Raw genomic sequence first — 23,799 nt, 5'->3', positions numbered from 1 at the left:
GGGGGTGAGGGTCTGTCGCGCCTTTCCGTTGTTCTTCGCTCTTTTGTAGTCGACGTTGTGGCGCAAGATGCCATCATTTATTCTGCCACCTGCCCCGCTACGGTATGGTTGTCGTAAATGTACGTTTGACGCTGCGCTGAGATCCAATCACTGTCTCATGTGGTCCCTCACCGCCTTCCTCTTCAAGAGCCCCTAATGACGTGCCGAGCGTGCGCCTACCCTGAAAGGCAAGCTGGCCCGTGCCCCATCCACAGCTCCCTGAAACCCGTTTATGTCAGGCTACATTTGTTGAAAGCTTCAAGCTTTGCTTCACCATGCGCATCGTCGCATCCACCTCGTCCACCCTTGCACCACCAAACGCTCCCTTCCCGCCACCATGGAGCAGCCCTTCTCGACATCCAAGGTGACTGTCGAGTATCACGATCCGCATGGCCTCTATCGACTGATCGCCCCAGGGCTGCTCGCTCGGCTGCCCCTGAGACACCTGCACTGGCAGTCGCACTCGGGGCCGCTGCGGTCCATCGACACCCTGCACGTCGAGCTGGTGCCGGCCGAGTCGAATCCTACCGTCACAGGACCGGCAGCAGCTACTGCGCAGATTCAACCCGGCCCCAGTGGTACCACGGATGCGTCGACGGCCGACGACGGCTTCCAGACCGCAACCGTCGGGGGCCGTCAAGGCTCGCTCGAGTCGACAACGACAACCACCTCGAATGCCCCCTCGTCCTCCACGCCACGGCCGCCCGAGCGACGCCATCAGATCCCCGGCTTGCGCCGCACACCCTACCTCAAGCTGCTGCTCGTGCGCTGCGACGACACCGACACCTACAAATCACAGACGCGCTCCGAAATCCGCGATTGGGTCAAGAAGAACACCAGCCCTGCCTCGTCCGGCAGCAGCAACCGCAAGGCAAGCATCGCGCCTCTCGAAAACCACGATGCCTTTGACTGGATGATTGTGCACGTCGTGCTGCCCAACTCGCCCGCCTACAATCAGCCCCGCACCAGCAAAGCCAGCGGCGGCGGCGACGGCACGGGCAGTGACAGCGCAACCACCAAGACCACGTCCCGCTGGGGCAAAAACTCGTCGACGCTGTTGGAACGGCTGCGTTCTGACTTCAACACGGCCGCTGACTCGAAGAGCATCAGCAGCGGCGGGGCTCCGGCGTCGTCAGCTGCCATCGATCGTGTCTCCCAGATCCGCGTTGGCGTCGACGATGTGCCCTACGAGCTCCTCCCGCGAGTGCAGTCCACCGGCAGCGGCACCACACCCCCTACTGGAGGCTACGTCGAGTCTGAGCGCGAGGCACAGGCAGCCTGGGCTGACGTTGTGGGCAAGCTGAAGAGCCGCATCCTCGCAAGCTTTGACGTGCGTGTGTCGCAGTACGAAGACGATATCCGCGAAAAAGATGTGCAGCGGACCCTGCCAGGCTGGAATTTTTGTACCTTCTTCATCCTCAAGGAAGGCTTGGCTCGCGGCTTTGAGAGCGTCGGCCTCGTCGATGATGCACTGGTCGGCTACGATGAGTTGAGCGTCGGCTTGGACACGGTTATACAGGAGCAGCATGCATTGACGGCGAGCACTCTCCTCAGCTTCACAGATGACCTCAAGAGTGCAGCTCTCAAAGCAATCCGTGGGGATGACGCAGACGAGCCTGTCAATCTTCAAGCAGCGGACTCTGCTACCCTAGCCATACCCATCAGCGCCACCAAAAAGCCCTACCGCGACCTCATCCTCGCCAACAATGTATCTGTCTTTGACTTCCGCTGCTACATTTTCGCGCGCCAGATTGCCCTACTGCTGCGCCTCGGCAATGCATGGGTCACGCGTGAGGAGCTTCTCACCAAGCTGCAGGAACAACAGGAGGCCACAATGCACTTCACTCCGGCCGCCGCCGCAACTCACGTCGCATCCTCGTCCTCTTCGTCGCGCAGCGACCCCGAAAACCTGCCCATGCTGGCCGAAATCTGCCGCCGCACTCTTGAGTTTGTGCCGGCCGTGTCACAGGTCATGCGCGAAGACCTACTTTTTTCGCTAGCCAGCGAGGGCGAGCCTCTCCTCCCATCATCCCGGCAAGTCATAGACAACATGGTGGCCTCGTTCGCCTTTTCTATTGCCCAGCAGATCCTGGCGCAGACGTCCACAACCGCACTTCCCATTCCTCCGTCCTCCATGTCTCTCGCCTCCGACAATGGCCAGGAGCCCAAAGTATCCATTCCGGAGCCGAAGACAATGATGCACCCTGCGCGTACGTCGTCCCTAGAAACACGGGGTCATCAGGTGGGAGCCGGGATGGGAGGCCGGGCGCCCCCCAGTCCAGGTATCTTCCCCGGCCCGGGCCAAACTCAGCCGGCAGCTCATGATGCAGAGGAAACACGCTTCCTCAAGGCTGGCCTGGAGGACCTGGCCGCGCGTCGCGCAGACCTCTACATGCTGGCGCGCAACATTCTGCTAAAGATCGGCGAGAAGCGTGGTTGGTCGGACGGCTGGCCGACCGCGCCCATTCTGTCAGAGTTGGTCGACAACCACGACCGCTTGGAAGAGGTCAGTCTCGATGACGACACTAACTCGGGCGCGCCTGTCTCTTCGTCTCGTTCGCCACCCTCGCCCACCTCCCCTTCCGTATCCAACGTTGTTGCAGGCGTTGATGATCTGCTCTTGCGCACTGCAGTTGAGTCCGACACCAACTTCTTCCGCATGTACGAGGTTCTCACCGACAAGGCCCTGCGCCACTACACAGTCGCCGGCCACACACATGCAGTGAACGCAAACTTCGCCGACTTGGCCGTCCTCAAGTATCACCTTGCTGACTACGCTGCCGCCGCTGCAAACTTCTATGAGACTACCCCCTTCTTTGGCGAGAACAGCTGGAACTTGCTCGAATTGTCCATGCTCCTTATGTATGCGCGTTGCCTCAAAGAGTTGGGCCACAATGACGAGTATGCATGGCGTCTGCTAAAGTTTCTGGTCAAAGCTGCCGACGCAGAACGCCAGCGTCTTGAGGAACGGGCATCGTTTGGGCGCGTGAAGCACCTCACAGAGAAGCACCAGGACACGAAGCAACCGCCTATCTCTGCGGTCCAGGGCTGCCTTGCGGACCTCCTCTCCGCATCTACATCTGTGTCTGGCGAGATGCGTGTCCCATTGACCAACTTCTTCTGCGTAGTTGCCGTTGATGGTCCACCCGTTTTCGCCGATCGTGAAGACAGCTTTTCCGTAACTCTGCGCCTAGATAGTCTCTTGGTTGACGCCCTGCCAGTCGATTCAGTCAGGGTTCGCTTAACGCAGACCTCAAGTCGTGGCCAGGCCCGCGAGATTTGGCTGGAGACCACAGATGTCTGCACTCTCGCCCCAGGCACGGGTCGCGTCCAGCTCCACAGTCGCACTATTGTTCCCGGCATCTACACCATCGACCAAATACGCATTGCCAGCAAAAACCTCGTCTTATTCCACGACCATGACGAGACCCACACAGTACAACGGCTGTCGAATGTCGGGGCCACCACAGCGTCTGCATCTTCCGCATCCACCTCCTCCAACAACAAGAACATCCTCGCTGAGCCACACCTTGTCCTCTACCAGCGGACCGATGCCCTTGACGTACAACTGTCCACATCCAAAGATCTGCAGCTCGACAAGAACAACTTCCTTGAACTGGCCCTCATCACTGGCTGGAATGACATCCAGCACTGCGAAATGCACATTCGGGCAGCGACAGGCGGTTTGCGGCTGATCACCACCGAAGCCAAGGTGCTCGGATCTACCGGCCACACGTTTGCCAAACCCGTCGAGGGCGGTTTTGTCTCCTTTGACGACGTCCCCGCAGGCACATCACTGGCCATCTCGTTCCCCTTCTCTATCGAACAGGACGTACTAGAGTTGTGCCTTAAGGTGGATGTCACCTACACGACAACCAGAGGCACGACGTTTCACTTCTCCAAAGTGCCCTCCGTCAGCACTTCTCTGGCCCTGGGTGTTAACGTGCAGGACGTCTTCAAGCACGATGCGCTTTTCTCGCGTTTTACCGTATCGACTGCGACGGCCAGCCCCCTGCGCGTTTTCCGCAGCGAGCTCCTCGAGTCGGACATGTTCACCGCGCAGCTGGGCACGGATGCCTTGGAAGACGGCAGTGTGGACCACAGCACCAGCCTGCCCGTTGTCTTCCCAAAGCAACCGGTCAGTTTGTTGTACAAGATTGTACGTAAGCCAAGCTCTGGGCCGCTCAACGCGCCACCCAGCAAAGACACAAAGCGTACCATGTACATCAAACTCCACTACAGCGTGTTCCAGGACCAGCTCGATGCGGCCCTCGAAGCGTCCCTCTGTGAAGCGTTCCGGAAGACGACTACGCTAGCGCAGTTTGCTAAACTCGCTTCTTCCTGCGTGCTACGGCATGTGCACGCATCCTTGTCTCCGTACGACCTCGAAAAGATTGCCTTGCTGAACGAAATGACCACGTCCGTGTTGGCACATGTCAACTGGGCCCGCGAGTTCCCAGGCCTGGGCCCAAGTAGCACCGGCACGTCGAAGTCGAAGGCGGATGACCTAGCGGCCGTAATCTACGACTGGCAGAAGCAACATGCTGTCCTCGCCATCCCACCAGCCGACCCTTCGTCATCAAGCAGTATCCGCACCATTCTTATTCCGGTTGATATCCCCAGCATCACCATTGTACACACAGCCGACATCCAGCTGCAAGGACCCTTTGGCGCTGCGGTGGCAGCCGACCGCTTCGTGTCTAATGACAGTGACGAGGACGAGGACGGAGGTAGTGACGACGATGGCTCTGTCAGCTTGCCCATCTTTTGCGTGAATCAGCTCCTGCCGGCTACACTGCATCTTCGGTGGACACGCATCTGGGACACGGGTGACGCGGACGCCTCGCCAGATTCTTCGGTGCCAGCCTCTTCGCTTCTTGATGACCTTGAGTTTAGTTTTGAGGTCTCGGCTCCTACGGACGCCTGGCTTATTGGTGGTCGCCGCAAGGGCCACTTTGTCATCCCAGCGCCCGACGCGGATGGCAGCACCATCGGTCTTAGCTCAACGCCCGCCCTCGAAGCTGCCATCCCCCTCATGCTCATCCCGCTGCGCGAGGGCCGTCTGCCTTACCCGAGCGTCGAGATCCGGCAAATCATGTCTGATTCAACAACAACTGGCGGCCACCATGCCGAGCCGTCCCTCAACGGTCATCCGCACGAACCCCTGGCCGGCCACCACCACTGTGAGACCGACTATCGCAACCTAGGCGAGACTGTTCATGTCGTGGCGGACCGGACGCGGTTGACCCTAAGCTTAGATGCGAGTGGACCGGGAGGTGGGCCACTGGTCCTGGAAAGTGAGCGAGCCCGAGGAGTCGGGCGGGTTGTGGTCTAAATAGCCAGATTTTATGCCCTCAACGATAATAGGTCTCTAGGGTTTTTTAAAGATTTTTTGAGCGAAGTCTTTTGCGCTTCCTTTTTTATGGCGTATTTCAGTATCTCAAGGGCTCGAAACCAGCTCAAAGGTAGCGCATTGCGAAGTAAAATTTTATTTTTATTTTAAATGATACAGAATTTGATTATGATCTTAATTATTTTTTTTTTTTTTTTTTTTTTTTTTGGTATTTATAAGAACAAGGCTAAGGTTATACAAATAAATATAGCGGAGGGAGCGGTGAAGCACAAAACGTCCGTGATTTTCGCACAGATAGGTACCTAATTATTTAATAACAACGACCTTGGCATCAACTCAAGTATGTATTTCGTATGGGGCCGTTTTTACGATGTATATGAAGTTCATTGTTTCAACACGTGTAAAATGCACCATGAGGCTGGGCCTACCGCTCCGTGCAGCGTAATTACTGAGCAAAACGATTGCCTGGCCCCGGATCAGGCTAGTCATTTAATAAACGCCAGCCCATATTCCCTCATTTGAAGTTATTAATTTATGATTTGGGGCGTTAACGGCGCGCCTTGGGACTACAGGTCCAGCCATTAGGCCCCTTTTGGCAGGGCCGTTCGAGAACCACTAAGCTGAGACGACACGACGCAAGGAAGGAGGGAGGTAGCCACTCAACAAACGGAAAATGAATCGGCGCAACAGCAGATGACAAAACATCCAGACTTTGCGATCAGACAGACAACGACACAGCATCGAAGCATGAAAACACGACGCGCGGCCGTTTGAAGACAGTGCTCGAGCTAGCAGCAGACCTACGCGCGACCACGACGCTGTTGTCCTCAAGCGACTCGACCACTCCACAACAAAGTCGACGTCGACGTCAACGTCAAAGTTTGCGCAACTGCGCCGAACCCTTCTCCCTCTTCACCAACCACAGCACCTCTCCCGTCATGACACGACCGTTCCGCCTTGGCCTGTTGGTCACGGGTTTCATCGTCTTTGTTACGATTATGTACATGTCGTTTGGCAGCACGTCCACGCCCGCATTCAAGCCAGCAACGGCAACGGAGCCGTTTGGCGGCAGCATTGGCAGCCTGGGCCTCTCGGAAACACTGCTAACCGGCGGATCCATTGCACCCAAGCTCGAGAATGCGACAGCCAAGTATGTTTCTTCACCGACTCGTTTGATCCGACTGCATTGGAGTGCGATGACGAAACTCCCACATACTAACGTCCCCCGGCAGAGCCGAGCTTGGTCGCGCCTCCTGGAAGCTGTTGCATACCATGATGGCACGTTTCCCTGACACGCCGACCCCCGACGACAGCCTCGCGCTCCAGACCTACATCCAGCTCTTTGCCCGCCTCTATCCCTGCGGCGACTGCGCCTCACATTTCCAGACGCTGCTCCAGGAGTACCCGCCGCAGGTGTCCTCGCGCAACGCTGCGGCGGGCTGGGCCTGCTTCGTGCACAATGAGGTCAACACGCGGCTCAAGAAGGAGCTGTTCGACTGCAGCAAGATTGGGGATTTTTACGACTGCGGCTGCGGTGAGGATGGCAAGGACGGCGGGAAGGGCGGCCACGGCAAGGTGCCAACGACACCTGAGAGCGGCGGCAACGTTGACGAGGATGGCAATGCTATTGAAGCCAAGGCCGAGGCCGCGCCGCCACCGCTGACACTCGGTGGAGAGGCGTCAATAGTGCTGGAGAAGGAAGAAGGGTGAGTTATCTTATACGAGCGTCTTGCATGCCCAATACACCAGCCGTACGGGGTGGTGACATGCTGCCTGTACGTGTCCACTAACATAACGCAGTCTGTCTCGTGGCGGTTGAGTTACTGCACTTCCTCGGCTTGTTTTGTTATTTTTCTGTCGTATTTTGTTTTGGATTCCCTACAATTTGACACCGTGTCAAGTAAGCTCTGTTGCTTTACCTTTTTCTCGTCGGCCTCATTTCTACCTATGATCTCTTAAATCGGCCTACTATTCTACTGCTTCCTTTACGGTGTACCTATGTTCCTTTGGCTATTTCTCCCACTGTTTGCAGCCCGCGACCAAATATCATTGGCCGTACCATCTTTCTTTTATACCAATAGCCGATGTAAAACAGCATTATAGAATTTCAAGAGTAACAAAAAAAGTCTTTTGAAGATATTCGTACCAATATGCGAATCGTGAATGGTTGGCTTTCGCGAAGAAACCGTCGTGACTGGTCACGTGCCAATACAGTAAACTGCCGGGCGGTCAGCGCCTTGGCAACGCGTTACAGCAAGCTGCCTGGAGCTTGGTGTTTGGAGCTCAGCATTCGTCAACCAGGCCGCCTAGCATTGGCGACCACATCAACGACACAAGGCTACATCTGCATTTGCATCTGCATCCACGTCTACACTACCACGACCCAACCCGCACGACGATATTGAACCCTGAAACATTTCGCATCATAGCCCCGCGTACAGTGCATGAAGAGCGCCGATTCTAGTCACGATTTGCTGTCAACACACCACAGCCTCTTCTCCCATCCCCTCTCATAACCACGTCCCACCTCAATACCTTCCACCGACACACCTACACACACGATGGAGTACGGCAAGTCCGGCCAGCTCAGCGAAGGTTTGTCTTACGTCCAGATTCTGGCGATATTGAGGCCAAGACGGCGCCCTCGATGCCTTGGGTTGCAAGGCCAAGACTGACTCGGCTGTTTAAGATGGCATCCATGTGGACATGGACAGACTAAAGAAGGGCGAGGTCAAGTAAGTTGCCCTGATCGCGTGCCGCATGTATGGAAACGCAGAGCGTCTACTAATATTCTTCTGCGCAGCCTTGGAACATCGATGTAAGGTCTACGATCATTTGCGTGCCGTACTCTCGGCCGAGTGCCCGATGCTAACGACAGACAGCATGGCGATCACATTCAAAGACGGTGTCATTCTGGGTATGTTGCAATGGGCTATGGGGTTCCCTCTGCTTGCATTTAATTGCTTTTTGTATTTTGTATTTTGTGTTTTGCATTTTGTATTCGTTTATATGTCTTCTCACTAACGAGCGCTTCTCGACTCCAGGCGCCGACTCCCGTACGACGACTGGCGCCTACATTGCCAACCGTGTTACCGACAAGCTCACGCGCGTGGCCGACACGATCTGGTGCTGCCGCTCCGGTTCGGCCGCCGACACGCAGGCCGTTGCCGACATTGTACAGTACCAGCTTGGCCTCTTTGCCATGCTCAACAAGCAGCCGCCCACCACGCAGACGGCTGCGTCCATCTTCCAGGAGGTGTGCTATGCCAACAAGGATGCACTGAGCGCGGGGCTCATTATTGCTGGCTGGGACGAGCGGTACGGCGGCCAAGTGTACTCGATCCCATTGGGCGGGTCGCTGCACAAGCAGGCGTATGCAATTGGTGGATCCGGCTCGACGTACATCTACGGCTACTGCGACGCCAACTGGCGCGAGGGCATGGACGAGGCCGACGCAGTATCGTTTGTCAAGGGCGCGCTGCAGGAGGCGATCAAGTGGGACGGCAGCTCAGGTGGTGTCATCCGAATGGTGGTGCTGACGGCGGCCGGTGCGGACCGGCACCTGTACTTGCCGGACACAAACTACACGGTGCGGCATCAATAGAGGAGGGGAGCGGGTGGCAGACCGTGGTCAGAAGCCAAAAGGTGTTCGGAGGCGTTAATCAGTGGGTGGTCAAAGACATAAACCGAACGAGGGATGGCAATGCGCTTTGCGACGCACGCGCGCGTTGCACACACGCACACGACTGACAGGGTGTGATGTACTTTGTTCCTTTGTCGGTTGCCGCTGCTTTTTACCAACATTTTCTCGACCGCCGCTTCGCTGAACCGTTTGCTGCTCATTGTGCTATTGTGTTTTGTTCCTTATGTATACTGCCATTGCCATTGTATGTCGCAAAAGAGAACGGATAACTGAAAACACGAGACCAAACTATTGGAGTTTAAGTGATTGAGTGCAAGGTGAGTGAGTATTGGGTTGATGGAGCTTTTTTGCGCGTGTTCCACATCGGTGAGGCTCATGCCTCCGAAGTCTGTAACCAAACTTCAGGGCCACCCAATCGGCATGGCACGGCTCATTCTCAGGGGCACTGCGGTAATTGGCTAGCACTGGCTTGGGCTGCCAGGCCAGCTGTACGAAGTAGGGCAATTCCGCCACCTAGAAGGGTTTGACTGTCTGTCCCCTTTGCGGGGAATTACTGCCTCGTGGTCGTGTCGCGCACCGAGATTGGTTCGTCGTCCACCTTGTTTTGTGTGCCCATACCGTTGTAGTTGATGCCCACGCCTCTAATTTCCAACAACAGTACGTCGTCCCTCGCTCTGCCTTTTGGGAACGTAGTTTTCATCGGCGACCCTGCTCTTGACCGCCATAACTTCCGGCACGTCCGCTACAGTAGGCAGTTTTGTGGTTACGATGCCAGCGCCCTTTGCATTGGGTCAATTAAAAATACAGAAAATTGACAAACTTAAATAAATACACCTCACTGGCTGGTTTTCGAGACACGGGGGTAAGATACGGTAGGTTCGCCTGGGCAAAGGCCTGTCATCTCGCGGGCCGCTCACCGGCCTTCCGTGTCTCCTCTCTGGCCCGTACGTCGTAAGATACGTCCCATCCCCCTTTCCCCTGCGCAAGGGTGGCCCTCGTGGAAGGGTTAGGCAAGGAGAATGGCTAGATCTGGGCTCGCGATGGCCTGGCCAGGTCTGGCTTGCCTCAAAATTGGACAGACTCTCTCTGCTGCACTGGATAGCCAAAACACCCTTCTGTGACGCGTGCATGCCAGGCACATAATATTTTCAACGTGTCGTCATTTGCCATTGTCCCGTCGTCAGAGGTAAGCCGTGTTCGCGCTGGAATGGCTGTGCGGCTGTAAACCACGCCGTCCCTGTCAACGGCCACGGTCGTCACCCACGTCCACACACTTGCAGCATTGGGCCGCGTGCGCTGTACGGAGTAGCTTGGGCGGCGTTCAGCGTGTGGCATGCTGCGCTTTCGTTTCTTCTTTTCCTTCTCTTCTCTTTCCTTTTCTGTCTGTGGTCTCGGGTTCCACCGACTTTTCCATCTCGTCGTCTTCTCTTTCGCTCTCTCCTTTTTTCCATCTCTTCTTCTTCTTCTTCCTCTTACTTTCCCCTTTCATCTCTCTCCCCTTCTCTCCCCTTCTTCTTCCGTTTTTTTCTCTTCTCTCCTTCTCCCCTCCCCTTCTCCTCTTCCGTCAATGACGTTGCCCGCGCATTTCTGCCACGGTCTAGCTAGTAAACTGGTTGTCAACGAGACGCGAGGCTGAGGAGTTTTCTTGGAGCTTGGAGGTGCCGGAGCCTGGCGGGAGGCGAAACTGAGGACATCGTTTCGGATCGAATTCTTTTCTGCGATCGTCATCTATGCCGACTGCCTTTTTAGGTACCTTTTCGATTTCGTTTCTAAGTGGGATCGCTGCCGACACATCGATTCCACTCGTCCAGCCTGTCGCCCAACTCCTCCCCGAAAGGACGCCCCGAGTCAAGCGCCCACTGTTCAGCACCCACGTTTGGCGCTAAAGCGGTCTCGACTTTCGTCTCCAAGCGGCCCGGGTAGTCGAGCCTAAGACCAGGCCCAGACTGCCACGCTTGCGTCGTACTTGTACTCTGAGTCTCGCTGTCTCTTTCGAGTCTCGCTGTTGTCACGACGTCGTCCATCAACACGGCCTTCGCTCGAATTGTTTCCCTGGACACATTGTCGCGGCTGCTTTGAACCATTCAACGGCCCTCTGTCCAGCCCACCGAAGTGGTAAGCGCGTTCTTTTATTTTGTCCTCTAACAGAATGTCCCCCAGCCCTCACACCCTTCTCTTGTCGTCGTGGGATATCTGGGCCGCGGGGGTAGGATGGTCCTTATCTTTATCGGCCATATCGAATTCACGGTCACTGGCTCTGCGTCGCCTGTCTCCCCTTTCCCAATTACAACCCCTGCTTCGCTGCCGATCCATGCGCCCGACTAGGTCGTGTGCCATTGCCCCTTCTTTTATGTTGTAGTGGCGTCCGAATCTTTTTTCTTCACATATTTGTTCCTTTGCTCCTTTTTCGACTGTGTTCCCATCCCCATCGTTCTTCGAGCCACTTCGTAGTTGCCAATTTCCCTGTATGGAGTTGGAGTTTATCGCGCTGCCCCAATCGCTGTTTGCACCTTGCCCGACTATCGTTACCGCTTGTTTGTTGCGCCAGTGGCCTCACCGCGTAATCCGACTTTGTCAGGTTCCGGCCCTTTATCGCCTCCCTCTTTGTCGCGGGGCAAGATAAGGCCTGGCGTCCGACCCCCAACTCGCCTTATCCACCCTACAGTGACCCGAAGCCCGGAGGCCCAGGTGTCAATACTTCTGCCAGCCAGCGCGCTAATCACGTTATTTCCTGTCCAGCACCACCATTGTTCCACCCCTCTTCACTTCTTTCCTCTTTCTCAAGAAAAGCTCTTCTAAGCGCTCTTTGTACGGACGGAGCGCCTCCAGGAACACCCACGCAAAAGCGCCGCAACATTCACCGCACTCTCCGTTTTCACGAGGCAACAACTGCCCAACCGCCGACAAGTATTTTGACTTTTGCCTCGAAATCCTCGATCCCTCGCCATCGCCCGTTCCCTGGACTCGACTCTGGACGACAATGCGACCGTGAGATCATGGCCACTTTGATTGGAGACGTGTATGGTGCGGAATCCTCCCCATTTCACATTCGGGCCCCTACATCGGGCGTCGCCATCGCGAAACACCAAGAGCCGCAACATCAGCAACATCAATCACAGTATCAGCAGCAACAGAACCACCAGTTTAGCCAACATAATCAATACCCTCAACATCCCAAGGACCCTCCGTCGCCGTCCCAATCTCAAGAACACCCGATGCCCACATCTGCCAGCACATCGACGACAACCCGCCACCCTGCGTCGCCTCCACTTTCCTCGTCCAACAGCTTCTCCTCGCCGCACGGGCAAGCTCCGTCGGGCAGCGCGGACGTCGCGGGCAGCGCCGCCATCGTCGGGCAGAATCTCACACGTCGCACCTCTCCTCGCAAAGACGCCTCAGGCTACGCGCGCATTCCTACGCCGCCCGATTCGTCGTCGCCCAGCAGCCCCCAGCAGACCAGGAATGGCTGCATAGTGCAATCCATGGCCGCTACTAACAATGAGACGATCAGCGCGACATTCACCAGCGCTCCCGCTCCTTCTTCTTCTTTATCAACCTCTGGCTTGCCCTCGTCTCTGCCAGGTTTCCCGACTTCCTATGTCTTGCCCGTTCCACCGTTACCACCGACGGGGCCCCAGCAACGCCCACAGCGCACGATCCTGATCCGCGACCTCAACCACATCCAAACCCTGACGCAGGCGGACGGCGCTTTGGGTGACGGTGCTGGCTTGGGCGGCCCCCTCGGTGCGGGCTTGGGAGGTGGCAGCTTAGGCCTGGGCGGCACAGCGCCACTGCAGGATGTCAAGTTTGAGATTAGTGCCATGCCCATCGGCGATGTCATCGAGATGGTTGCCGCGCTTCTCACCAAAATTACTACGACCAATGATCACCAACACGATGCGCTGCACCGCAATGCCGCACAGCACCGCCAGGCCCAGGTCCATAACGATGGCGGAGCAGACGGCACCAGCAACGGGCACAGCAGTGGTGGCCATAGTGCCAGTCCCTTTTCGGCCTCGGTGCTGGCTTTCCACGGCAAGAACGTCCCGGCCATCACCATTTTGAGCTACTTGTCACGCATCCACAAATACTGCCCGACGACATACGAGGTGTTCCTTAGCCTTCTGGTGTACTTTGATCGCATGACGGAGCGGGTCAACGATTTGGTCATGAAGCAGCAGCAGCAGCAGGAGAAGCAGCGCGACCTGCAGAAGGAGAGGACGGAACGTAATGACCGCGTTGCAGGCGACAAGGATGTCGCTATGCACGATGCTGATGCCGGCTCGAGCGATGTTGACGAGACAGACGAAGGGCTGGCGGACAGCAGCGATAGCAGCAGCAGCAGCGAAGATGAAGACGATGAAGGTGGTGTTCCGCGGCGTGATACTGCTGCAACAAAAGCCGCAGCTGCGGCAACTGCATCTTCGAAAACAACTCCTGCGCCCTCTGCACCGCTTGACGTTACAGGGTCGCTCTCGGCTGCTACCTACTTTGTCGTTGACAGCTTCAACATCCACCGCCTCATAATTGCCGGCGTCACGTGTGCGAGCAAGTTCTTCTCAGACGTTTTTTACACCAATGCTCGCTATGCGAAAGTCGGCGGCCTGCCGCTGGCCGAGCTGAACCACCTGGAACTGCAGTTCCTGATCCTCAACGATTTCCGCCTTGCGATCCCCATCGAGGACCTAGAGGCATATGCTACCATGCTTGTCGAGTTTTACGCCCGCGAGGTCGTGGGGACCCGGCCCCGGCCGTCTAGTGCAACAGCCGGTGGTGTTCCGACAACACAGCCTGTCGGAGGAGCAGCGATGGCTGCTGCGCCCTAGTTGAGCCGTGTCGTCTCTGCTATGTTGCAATTTCGACCACCTGAGTTTCCTATGCTTCATGACGAAGGAGCAATCCAAGCGGAGACGAACGAAAGGGCATCCACCAACGATGAGACTACCCGCGAATGACACCCCCACTCCGAACATTAATACGATGCGACAACCAGAGCTGGCATATAGTATGGACGGCGTGAGGAGATGATATGAAGAGGAAGTTCGAAGAACTCGTCGATGCATTTGGGCAGACATTATGTGCCCGCTTTCTATAATTACGATGAACGAATACACAAATACAAGGCCAATTTCAGTGTCGGCTGGAAAACCGGCCTATCTTACGAATGTGCATTCGTTGCACCAAAATCAACACCCGCGCTCTGATAACCCCCCATGACCACCCTAGGCAGCGAGGCTCGCCTTTAGAAACAAATAGACTCGAAGTTACGGAATTACCCGAATGCCACTGACACAGCCGAGTCGATTGTACTGCCGCGAATCGCGGCCAGTGAAGACAACCTGGGACATACACATAGATGAGACACAACAGAGGGCCAGGCAAGTGGCTCGACCGGCGACGGTTATGGTTGAGGATGCCGGGATTGACTTTCTGTGCGCCCAGATGAGGAACGTGTCTATTTTTGGGGGCTGCTACAGAGCCGCCTGGTTCGCATCCTCGTATCTACCGTGTCTTTTTCGTCCGTCTGTTCTTTTCACATTGTACGCGTTTCATGCCTTTTCTTTTCTTTTCCTTTTTTTGTCCATGTACTCTGCTCCCTCTTCTTCCTGCTTCGTCTACGCTGCATATTTCTTTTCTCTCTTTTTTTTTTCCCCCCCTTTCGTTACAGTGCACTGTCTGCCTTACTTTTCTTTTTGGCTGGCGTCTGGCTTATAATATACATAAATAGACTTTGGCGGTTGCAATTGACGTAATTCCATACACGCATTATATCAGGATAGTCATATTGTCAGCTTCATCCATTAGTAAACACACGCGCCTACACAGACAGCGTCACTTGAACGACATCCAGTGCATCGTCCCGGGTGCCTGTGAAGCGCGCTTCGGCCGTTGTCCAGTTGATGATCTGCCACACGTTGTCTACGTACGATTGCTTGCCATTGCGGTACTGCAGGTAGTACGCGTGCTCCCACATGTCAATGCCTAGCACCGGCACTGCATCCACGACAGGGTCCTGGTCCTTAGTCGTGACAATGCGTAGACTGTCGCTCCCGTCCAGCTTGACCAGCCAGCCCCATCCCGAGCCTTGGATGCCTAGTAGTGTCTTTGAGAACGCCGCCCAGAACCCCTCCACGTCGCCGTATTGTGCTGTGAGTGCTTTCGTCAGCTGAGGCGCCTTCTTTTTGGGCTTCTTGGCGTCGTCGCTCGAGGCTGGTGCCAGAGACGGCCAGAACAGTGCGTGGTTGATGTGGCCGCCGCCGTGGAAACGCAGACCGGGCTGCAGTGCAATCTGGTCGGCGACGCGGCCCTGCGCAACGGCTGACGAGTAGTTTGTCAGCAGCGCATTGAGGTTGCTAATGTAGGCCTGGTGGTGCTTGTCGTGGTGCAGGGTCATGATCTCGGCGGAGATGTGTGGCTCGAGGGCATCGTATGGGTACGGCAAAGGGGGCAGAGCGTAGGCGTGGACTGAGGCCTTGGATGGCAGGAAAAGCAGTTTGTTAATAAATAATTGTTCGTTCTGCGTGGCGTCATCTCATTTAGCGAGGTGCTCACCATCTCACCAAAGACAGCCTGTCCCGGCACCGGGATGCCAGCAATATCCGCCATTGGCAGTGTCGCAGTCGGATGTCAATAAGTGTAGGTACTTTCGGTCGTGTTGGATTGCAGCGTGCGCTTGTGGGAGACGGTTGTGAGAGGCTGAGGTGTGAGCGCTTCTGTGATGACGATATTAGTAAACTAGGCTACGGTGTTTTCCCGCTGCTGCCGCTGGCTACAGCCAACTGTAGGCGCCATACAAGGTGGAAACAGCGGGTTCGAACGAGCTACATCGCCAAGCTGACGTAATGAGTGTCATATTTGCTCGTATGAACAACAAAGCCGTATTGAAAATACAAAGCGAGTAACTAACAACAGATTCAATAAAAAAACTTTGAAAACACTATAAAATGATATAGGGTACGTAACAAAAGGCAACACGAAATTACCGAAAATCGCCAATAGTTCGCATCAAGACGCACGCTTGCCTCCCCCTAGCCAACCCACGTTCACTTTTCATCGCTGATCTTGTGCTTGAGCATCGCACTATGCAAATCTTTGATGCGAGAGGGATCCTCGAGTAGGTCCCACGCCACCTCCTTCTTGGTCTTGTGATGACCGTGGCCGCCGCCGCCTTCGGTGTGCGCCCCTTCTATGTCGTCGTCCATGTCGCTCAAACGACTTTCGTCGGATGAGCTGACCGAGCTGCTGCTAGGGCTACGGTTGAGGACAAGGTGCATCCCCCCGCCTTCGCGTTTCTTACTCTCATGTTGCTCGCTCTTCATCTTTTGCAGTGTCTCGTCCTCCCAATGCATGCAGACGATGCCGAGGCCCGGAAAGTTCCGCTCAAGGAACTCCTTCAGGAGAGGAAGCAGCGACTTATCAGGTCTGTAGGTGCCAGAGTCGTTGTCTATGATGAGTTGGTAATAGCCTGGCTGGTGAGTCGGCGGCTCCTCGTCGGGTGGGCCACCGGAGAGCGATGCTGCGGGCGGGTGCGTGGGCATGCCCGGCTGCGGGTTCGACGAGCCAGACGGGTCGGCCAGACGCCGAATAAAGAACTCTCCCGAAATCGCAATGTAAGTCGCAACGTCCGAATGCATGGTGTGCTTCGAAAGCAGGTCGATGCCAAACTCCTTGCCGGTTTCGGTAAAGCGGAAGACGCCATCAAGGGAGATCATGTATGTGAATATGCGGCCGCCCTCGTCAAAGTGGGCGAGCTTCAGGAACTGCAAAGATGCCTCATCGGAGCAGGGCGGGAAAGCACCATACTCGGTCGATCGGCTGAAGTTGTACACGCGATTGTGCTGCTTGTGCAGGGCTTTGTTGAGGATGCGGCCACGCAAGCCGTGCGACGAGAACATGCGGCCGATGATGGGCCGGAACTCAACATAGCGGTGGTACAGTCCCGAAGGAACGGGACCTTGTAGCTGGATCTCGTTGGCCTGGAAGTCGTACTTCTTCGTGCTGCCGCTAGCTTTATCCTGCTGTGCATCCGCCGCCTTCTTATCGTTCTCCTCGTCCTTCTCGCTCTTTTCGTTCCCGGCTGTTGTAGTGTGATCTGGAGCTGACGCCAAAGATGGTGCCGTCGTAGCAGGCGCATGGGCATCTTGCACAGTCTCTGCACCGTCCTCGTCGTGGCGCTCGTCACGGTTGACGAGAGTGTTAGTGATGCGGCCAATCATCGGAGAAAAGTGGCGTACAAAGCCCGTCGGACCAACGGTGTACATTCGCATACCCTGGCCGTCCTCTTTGTGATGCGCGTCCTCGCCAACGACGGAAATGCTGAGCTCAAGCGTTGGTGTCAACTTTGTGCTTGTCAGGGCCGCTGCAGCTGCTTTGAGGAGATATGCCCGCTTACTGCCCATGCGCTTCTTGACGTCAAAGGTCGCGTGCTCTATGCCGGGCCAGTTGTGGCCCGTGAATGACGGCACCTCGACCGTGACGTTGCCCAGACGGTCATCGTGGTCGGTCGAATCCTCGTCGTACAGGCGGCACTTGAGCTTGAAACCTTGGTTCGACGCGGGGATGCCAGCCACAACCCACTCCTCGTCCCACACCGGTTCTGTCGTTTTATGGATGGTACGCGTGCGATGCACCATGTCCGGGTCTTCGTCGTGGCGCTTGGTGACGGCTGGCACTGTCAAAGTAGCACGAATAAACGGATCCGACGACGAGCTGCCAAAATCGGCCACAGGTAGGTTCGTTGCCCGGTGGAAGGTGAACTTTAGAGTGTACGTAGGCCCTGCGGCCGTGGGTAGAGGTGTGTCATCATAGCCACCTGGAGGATGCTCTTTGTCTCGTAGCCGCTCGGTCTTGTCGGTAATCTTGTCCTTTTGTGTCGCGATGCGAGTCTTGATGTGGCTGGGTAGTGTGCGAGGTTGGTTGGCGCTGTTCTCGTCGTTGTTGCTTGTATCGGCGAGGGGCGCTTCTGGCGTGGGGGAGGGGGGTCGGTTCAAATTTGTCGGAGTCCGGAGTGCTGAGGATGTTGTTGCCTCTGCAGGCTGTATCGCAGTGTCTGCCATGGCAGGAACGATAGTAACAAGGAGCTGGCAAAGAAGGAACGACCAATTGTGTTGACCACCCGGAAAGCCAAGACTCGACTCAAAAGGACCGGGCCGTGGCGGTAGCGACGAGGGTGCTGACAGAGACCACAGAGTCCGTTGACACGTTTTTGCCTCCCGAGCCTTTGTGGTTGACAGCGGGGTTTGTTGGATTGAGCGCTGTTACCGAATGGCGGATGACTGGCGCGGTGCGACAATTTGTCGATTGTGTTGGGTCTTTGAAGCTTCTGATTCCCTTCTTGAATCTAATTCGACATGAAAAGAATGTCGTTTTTGTCGTTGAGGCGTAGCGTTGATCGTCGCGCCGAGAAAAACTCTTCCCCTCAAATGTATTTATTCCGTCGCAACGTCGCGCCATCCGGTAAAATGCTTGGTTGACTACGGACCCGTTCGTCGTCATGACGTCAGTTTGCAGCCCCAACAGGAATCGACAAACTTAACGGAAAACAGGAACGGGCCATTGAGAGCTTTTCCGGCTGGCGTGCTTGTTTGGGCATGGCCACTTTAGGGGACCTCTGAGGGAGCGCGCCGGGAGGACGCTCGCTAAGTTCCAGTAGCCAAATATGAATGTGAAGTGACGTAGGACTGCAACGGGTGGGGAGAAGCGATGGAGACACGTAGAGTGTCAGAATCCACGAGAAATTTCGTCATATGACAAGAGGCAACCTGCAGCCTTTTATCGCACAGATGCTGTTGTGTTTCTTGCTGTGGATTTTGCGCAACACTGTTGGTCGTCTTGTTTGTGATTGAAATGCCCCTCATACTTTTCGACATAAGGAGTGCTTTTCTTATCAAAAACAACGCATCCCGCGGGGCGATAGCCCTTGACGGTACGCAGAACGGACTGTTTTGAGGCAAGCACCGTTCATACAAAACCGCGATGCGGTCATCCACTGGCTTTAGGTTTTTGCTGCCACTGTCAACAAATTTCATGATCCCTACGCTGCCTTTGTACTCTGTAGTAAGCAGACTTGACGCATTTACTTGTATCTGCCACGTGCTTGACTATTATGCTGTTTCTCATTTTATATGACAGCCGTGTGCGTAGGGAGTACAGTTTTGTGCTGCACGATCTTGCTCACAACAATCCCGGCTCCGATGCACTTGATATTGACAACATTGTCGCTTACATACTGCTTTTAAGGTCCGCCACAGTGTCACTCGACTCAGTTATTTCGCTGGGCCTGGAAACTCCCTTGGTAAAAGATTCTTGGTCATCGGTGGATGCTGGCAGGTTTGGGCAACTAACCGCCGCCATCAACGGTCGAAGCCTCAATAATCATTCGATGGGCCTTCTCGATTTTGCCGTTTGAGCGGCAACACCTGTTGCCTTCTACTTCGCCAATGTGACCCTTGTCACCTGTCGTAGTCTGTCTGAATGCTCGTGCCGCATGCGGCCAAGACCAGCTCAGAAATTAGGTCAGGGCTTAGGCCTACATGTCGGCGTTTGCTTTTTCCCGCTTTGTTGAGCTTGCTGTTAGCAGTGCATATTTCCGGAGATCTTAGCGACCGACGCCAAAATCATGAAAATGTCAGGCAGTTTTTTTAAGTCTTTCACCGACAACAAGACGTTGAGTGCTGCACATTATGTCTTACACATACCCCTTGTCATCGTTCAGCCTCATCCGGATTTTCTTGCCGAGGACACTCATTCTCCGTGTCTCCTTTACCTAACTCCCGCTCGACGGGGCAGGTATTATGCCGGGCAAGTCTTGTGTTGCCTGTCATGATTCCGTGCATTTCCTCAATGACCGGGGTTCCTACCTATTTTGTATTAGGATTACGCTGTTACTCGAGATCTTGGCCCGCCCTCAGCATGTCGTCCATAAGGCGCCCCTGCGCCCTTGGTCCTGCATCCTAAAATTTATCCCCCCCACGCAAGGTACTTGCGGCTGCCAGCTATCTTCCGAAATCACTATCCCGTCGTTCCCCTACCCCTCCCTTACGCTTGGAGTACACACGTATGTCCTGTTTTCTTTCTTCTTCTCTCATTACTTCACTATCCACTTGGAAAACAAAGTCCATGTCAGGGATCGGCGGCGACATAGGGAAGTTACAAGGTAGTCATAGTCTCGATGCTGTGATCTAAGCTTGTCGTGTGTCGTATGTACTGAAGTGAAGATAGTTAGCTATTCTCTTTGCGAGTAAAGCGTGTCGCTTGTCTCCCAGCAGCGTACTGCAGGCCCACTAAACAGCACAAACGTTCACTAACCTCACTAGAATGTTCAGACTTGCACAACTGTTAACAACCATCAAATGCCCAACGCCTCTCAATTATTTTTACTCCGTAGTTGCGATCGTATTTGACCTACTTAAATGGGCCAAGACCGTTGACAGCTTCGCGTGTCCTCAAGAGATCGCCAACCCCACTGTTCCACTCATACGGCGACCACATTGGCCGTGCCTTTCGGCCCATCGGTTGTGTTACCTGACTTCGAACACGGGCCATACGTGCCAATCATTACACTAACCGACCCACCACACCAACGTCGGGGCAAATTTGCGGACTCGGTGGCCGCCTGGACACCCAACGAGGACACAACTATTCCATGAGGGGCACGCACATTGCGACGCTTCTGCTAAACCGGCCCCATAGGGCCGACGCCAGATGGGTGAGCCTTCTGCTGCTGATAGCTCTTGATGCTCCTTATCAGCAAACTAGCTCTAAAGGTGGAGTGACAAGCAAATAGCGGAGGTTGTCAGAAAAAGGGCTGGAGCTAGCCCGTAACTTTAGTCGGACGACGAGGTGTTGGTGGTGAGGTAAGGACGCGGCAGAACATATTGAACGAAGCCGGATGAGGTTGCATTCACGATTCTTTTTGAATCAGCTTGATATTACGCCGTTGCCGTGTTCCTCCATTTCCTCGTGACCGAATCTCCATCTTTGTGTTGCTGTGATTACTCTCGATGAGCACTGTCGCATCGTGTCGCTTTCTGTGTTATTCTCCGACGACTACCTGTTCCGTAAAAGGCAACTCCCCCAGTGTTGCGGAATTGCCTTCTTTGTCTCCCCGGCAAGACGCCATTTACGGGCTGATAGCCGACGAGAACGACGCTTGACTAGGCCGCAGCAGCCCACAGCATTCATGCGTCCGGACGAAGCTCACGCCGCGCTCTGGTCTCACTTCCGTCGTTTCTCTCCACCCATCCTTGTCCGAGATGCCGCAATAGGTGGCCCACTTCATTGCATGTCTACAAGAGATGCCGAGGTGAAATGGGGCTGGAACGATACTGGGTACAAAGACAAAGCAAGGGCGCGGCAAACCAATCATAAAAAACGGAGTATTAACATGGTCAGCAACTCCTTGGTAGCACCGGTCTACATTGTCTCGCTGTTCTCGAGATTATGCCTTGGCTACTTCGCCCTCGCGGTCTGAAAGATTCCGGCGTTGATGTGAGGTGGCCACCTTACACCTGTAAGATTAATGGCAACGTGCTACCGACTGTTTTGACGTGTGGCCGACTTTCCGCCACATTATTAAGGGGACCACCCCACATACACACATTGCGCGGAATCTAACACAACCGCCGACATAATTTTGTGTGTTTTGTTGCAGACCATGCATTGAGTCGATTTTCAAAGCACGCATGTACATATACCGTTGATACTTGCTGTTGTACGTGCGTTTTTCGACTGGTCCTGTCAATAAAAGTCACGCATAGCAAAAGTGACAAGAAATTCCTACTCCTTCTATATGTTAACGTCTTAGTTACTTTTTACCTGACCATCTTTCTCCCAGCCTTTAAATTTGATTACTTTCTGTTTTCGTCTTCGTGTGGCTCTCCCAGCCCAATCCCATATCTGGCCAGTTTCGGGAAAGAGATGGCTTTTATATAATTCAAACCTCCACTAGTATCCTCGCGATGTTATCCTCCTCAGCCACATCCTCCTCTTCCGGCATTATATCATCTGGTACTTTTCGCTGACTGTAACTTCTCGTCTACTTTATTGTTTGCTTTCTGTACTTAAGTCTGCTACCTTCCCCAATCCTATCTTAACACTTATAGCGTATTTTATCACAGTCTTCCACACAGATGAGGTTCGTCTGCGGTGTGGTCCTCGCACTATCTTGACCCGGTGCATAGTCAGCACCTGTCCGGTGCACGGTATTTTAGCATTATGCCATCCTTGGATGATTTCTGACGAATTTCCAAAAGGTTTCTTTGATTTTCACTACCCGATTTCGCCCCTACCGGCGGTTGTTGCCTCTCGCTGTTGAGTCGCCCCTTCATTGTGTCCAAGGTTTATCTTTTTCGTGGCCACATTTTGCACCCTTCCAGAAGCAACCAATCTCTGGCCACACCCTGCAATCAGCTCTCTGAGACGTGGTTCTTATAGCTTGCACCGGCTGTGCATACGATACGAGTTTTGAACTCTTCGTCGTCCCCCGGCTATTTTTACGTGCCTTCTCATCACGCCTATAATAGTCGCGATCAAATTACGAGCAATTTGTTGCAGTTTCCCACCCCTTTGGCCAATCTCAAAGATTTCTTCCAACGACAACGCAAAGGTTGACAGCAAATACCTTTCAAACGTAAGAAGTGACATGCTATACGATGGTGACGGTTACTTGGTGATTATTGGAGTGGAGAAATAGGACTCGCAAGAGTGAAAGGGAACAGAAAGCAGTGCGGCAAGAATTCTCTTCGACAAAGGGGGTGGCTAATGGAATCGCCTTTTCAGATTTTTTGAAGGGGAACAACTATACATAGGCGCGACATTCTCTAAAGGCGCAGACGACGCAAGAGAGATCACGAGAGTGAGGACAGCTACAACAGTCACGACCGATGCAGCCAACACAGACAGCAGAAGGAGTGCAGGGAGCACAACCGAGGCAGCCAACTCCTCCAGAACCTTTACCGGCACAACAGTCGAAGTCGATACAGCCGCCCAGAAGACGACGGCAGCACAAGCGCAGCCGCAACGGTTGCTACACCTGCAAGCAGCGGCACATCCGGTGTGACGAGCAGAAGCCTATTTGGTGAGTGACGAATGGACGGGAAATACGTGTGACTATTGTTATTGCACGACTGGGTTTTGCGCCGTGCTTGATGCGTGTCTTGACGCTTGCCACTTGAAATATCATCTGCGTCACTTCACAGTATGTCCTCCGCATGTGCGAAGACGCCACTTCTTGAGTCGTTAAGTTTGGTTGAACGTGGCAATTTCTGTCCCGTTCATCCACCTACTCTGTTGTTTTGCCGTTATGATGGCCTCGATTGTCCCCCTCCTGCCCTTTTAAAGCCACTTCTACCGCTGCACTTATTCTTCTGGTACACCTGTTTCTGCTCCAATATTGTCGTGATCTGTCATTGCCCCAGTTTTTTGTCGTCCAATTGCCTTAATGTCATTGCTCAGTGCATCATCGAAGACATGGATTTGCTGCAAGGCTTCGGAGTTTTGTCGGACTGTATTAGACGGCGTCAGTGATGCACAAAAGATAACCGAACAGAGTCAGAGAGGATCAAAGACGCAGAACTACCGGGCAACAATCTTCACATGAAGAGGAGAAATAAGTGATAGTTACCGGGCTTTGATGCTATTTATATCTTCAGGACAAGTGTCTTGAAGAATGTTATATGAGGCCTGCATATGACGACGGCTTGTGCGCGCAAATCAGGGTCAGATGCCACCATACCAACGACAACCGTTGTGTCATGTTCGACCC

General features: G+C 54.5%; 7 protein-coding genes across 7 annotated transcripts; 4 read left to right on the top strand and 3 right to left on the bottom strand.

The window, feature by feature from the left end:
- Positions 1-376: 376 nt before the first annotated feature.
- On the top strand, positions 377-5,374 carry SPSK_00069 (tmem1 family; the record flags this gene model as incomplete). The annotated part of the gene is made up of 1 exon (XM_016727049.1): positions 377-5,374. One exon carries the CDS (start codon positions 377-379, stop codon positions 5,372-5,374), a length of 4,998 nt encoding a protein of 1,665 aa, XP_016586346.1.
- Positions 5,375-6,330: 956 nt separating this feature from the next.
- SPSK_00167 (FAD-linked sulfhydryl oxidase ERV2) lies at positions 6,331-7,102 on the top strand (the record flags this gene model as incomplete). Its single annotated transcript, XM_016727147.1, has 2 exons — positions 6,331-6,542; positions 6,625-7,102. The coding sequence occupies 2 exons, from the start codon at positions 6,331-6,333 to the stop codon at positions 7,100-7,102; spliced, it is 690 nt and encodes a 229-aa protein (XP_016586345.1).
- Positions 7,103-7,953: 851 nt separating this feature from the next.
- SPSK_00153 (20S proteasome subunit beta 1) lies at positions 7,954-8,996 on the top strand (the record flags this gene model as incomplete). Its single annotated transcript, XM_016727133.1, has 3 exons — positions 7,954-7,987; positions 8,196-8,309; positions 8,437-8,996. The coding sequence occupies 3 exons, from the start codon at positions 7,954-7,956 to the stop codon at positions 8,994-8,996; spliced, it is 708 nt and encodes a 235-aa protein (XP_016586344.1).
- A 1,808-nt stretch (positions 8,997-10,804) lies between these two features.
- Positions 10,805-11,119, bottom strand: SPSK_11003 (uncharacterized protein; the record flags this gene model as incomplete). The annotated part of the gene is made up of 1 exon (XM_016737224.1): positions 10,805-11,119. One exon carries the CDS (start codon positions 11,117-11,119, stop codon positions 10,805-10,807), a length of 315 nt encoding a protein of 104 aa, XP_016586343.1.
- Positions 11,120-12,031: 912 nt separating this feature from the next.
- SPSK_00107 (cyclin-dependent protein kinase complex component) lies at positions 12,032-13,861 on the top strand (the record flags this gene model as incomplete). The annotated part of the gene is made up of 1 exon (XM_016727087.1): positions 12,032-13,861. One exon carries the CDS (start codon positions 12,032-12,034, stop codon positions 13,859-13,861), a length of 1,830 nt encoding a protein of 609 aa, XP_016586342.1.
- Positions 13,862-14,853: 992 nt separating this feature from the next.
- On the bottom strand, positions 14,854-15,641 carry SPSK_00165 (superoxide dismutase, Fe-Mn family; the record flags this gene model as incomplete). Its single annotated transcript, XM_016727145.1, has 2 exons — positions 14,854-15,507; positions 15,588-15,641. 2 exons carry the CDS (start codon positions 15,639-15,641, stop codon positions 14,854-14,856), a joined length of 708 nt encoding a protein of 235 aa, XP_016586341.1.
- Positions 15,642-16,078: 437 nt separating this feature from the next.
- SPSK_00099 (C2 domain protein) lies at positions 16,079-18,091 on the bottom strand (the record flags this gene model as incomplete). The annotated part of the gene is made up of 1 exon (XM_016727079.1): positions 16,079-18,091. One exon carries the CDS (start codon positions 18,089-18,091, stop codon positions 16,079-16,081), a length of 2,013 nt encoding a protein of 670 aa, XP_016586340.1.
- Positions 18,092-23,799: the final 5,708 nt, after the last annotated feature.

The sequence above is a fragment of the Sporothrix schenckii genome (assembly GCF_000961545.1).
Source record: "Sporothrix schenckii 1099-18 chromosome Unknown Cont46, whole genome shotgun sequence".
Taxonomy (NCBI): domain Eukaryota; kingdom Fungi; phylum Ascomycota; class Sordariomycetes; order Ophiostomatales; family Ophiostomataceae; genus Sporothrix; species Sporothrix schenckii.
Note: the sequence above shows the minus strand (reverse complement) of the source record. Positions and strands in the feature narration are given on the sequence as shown.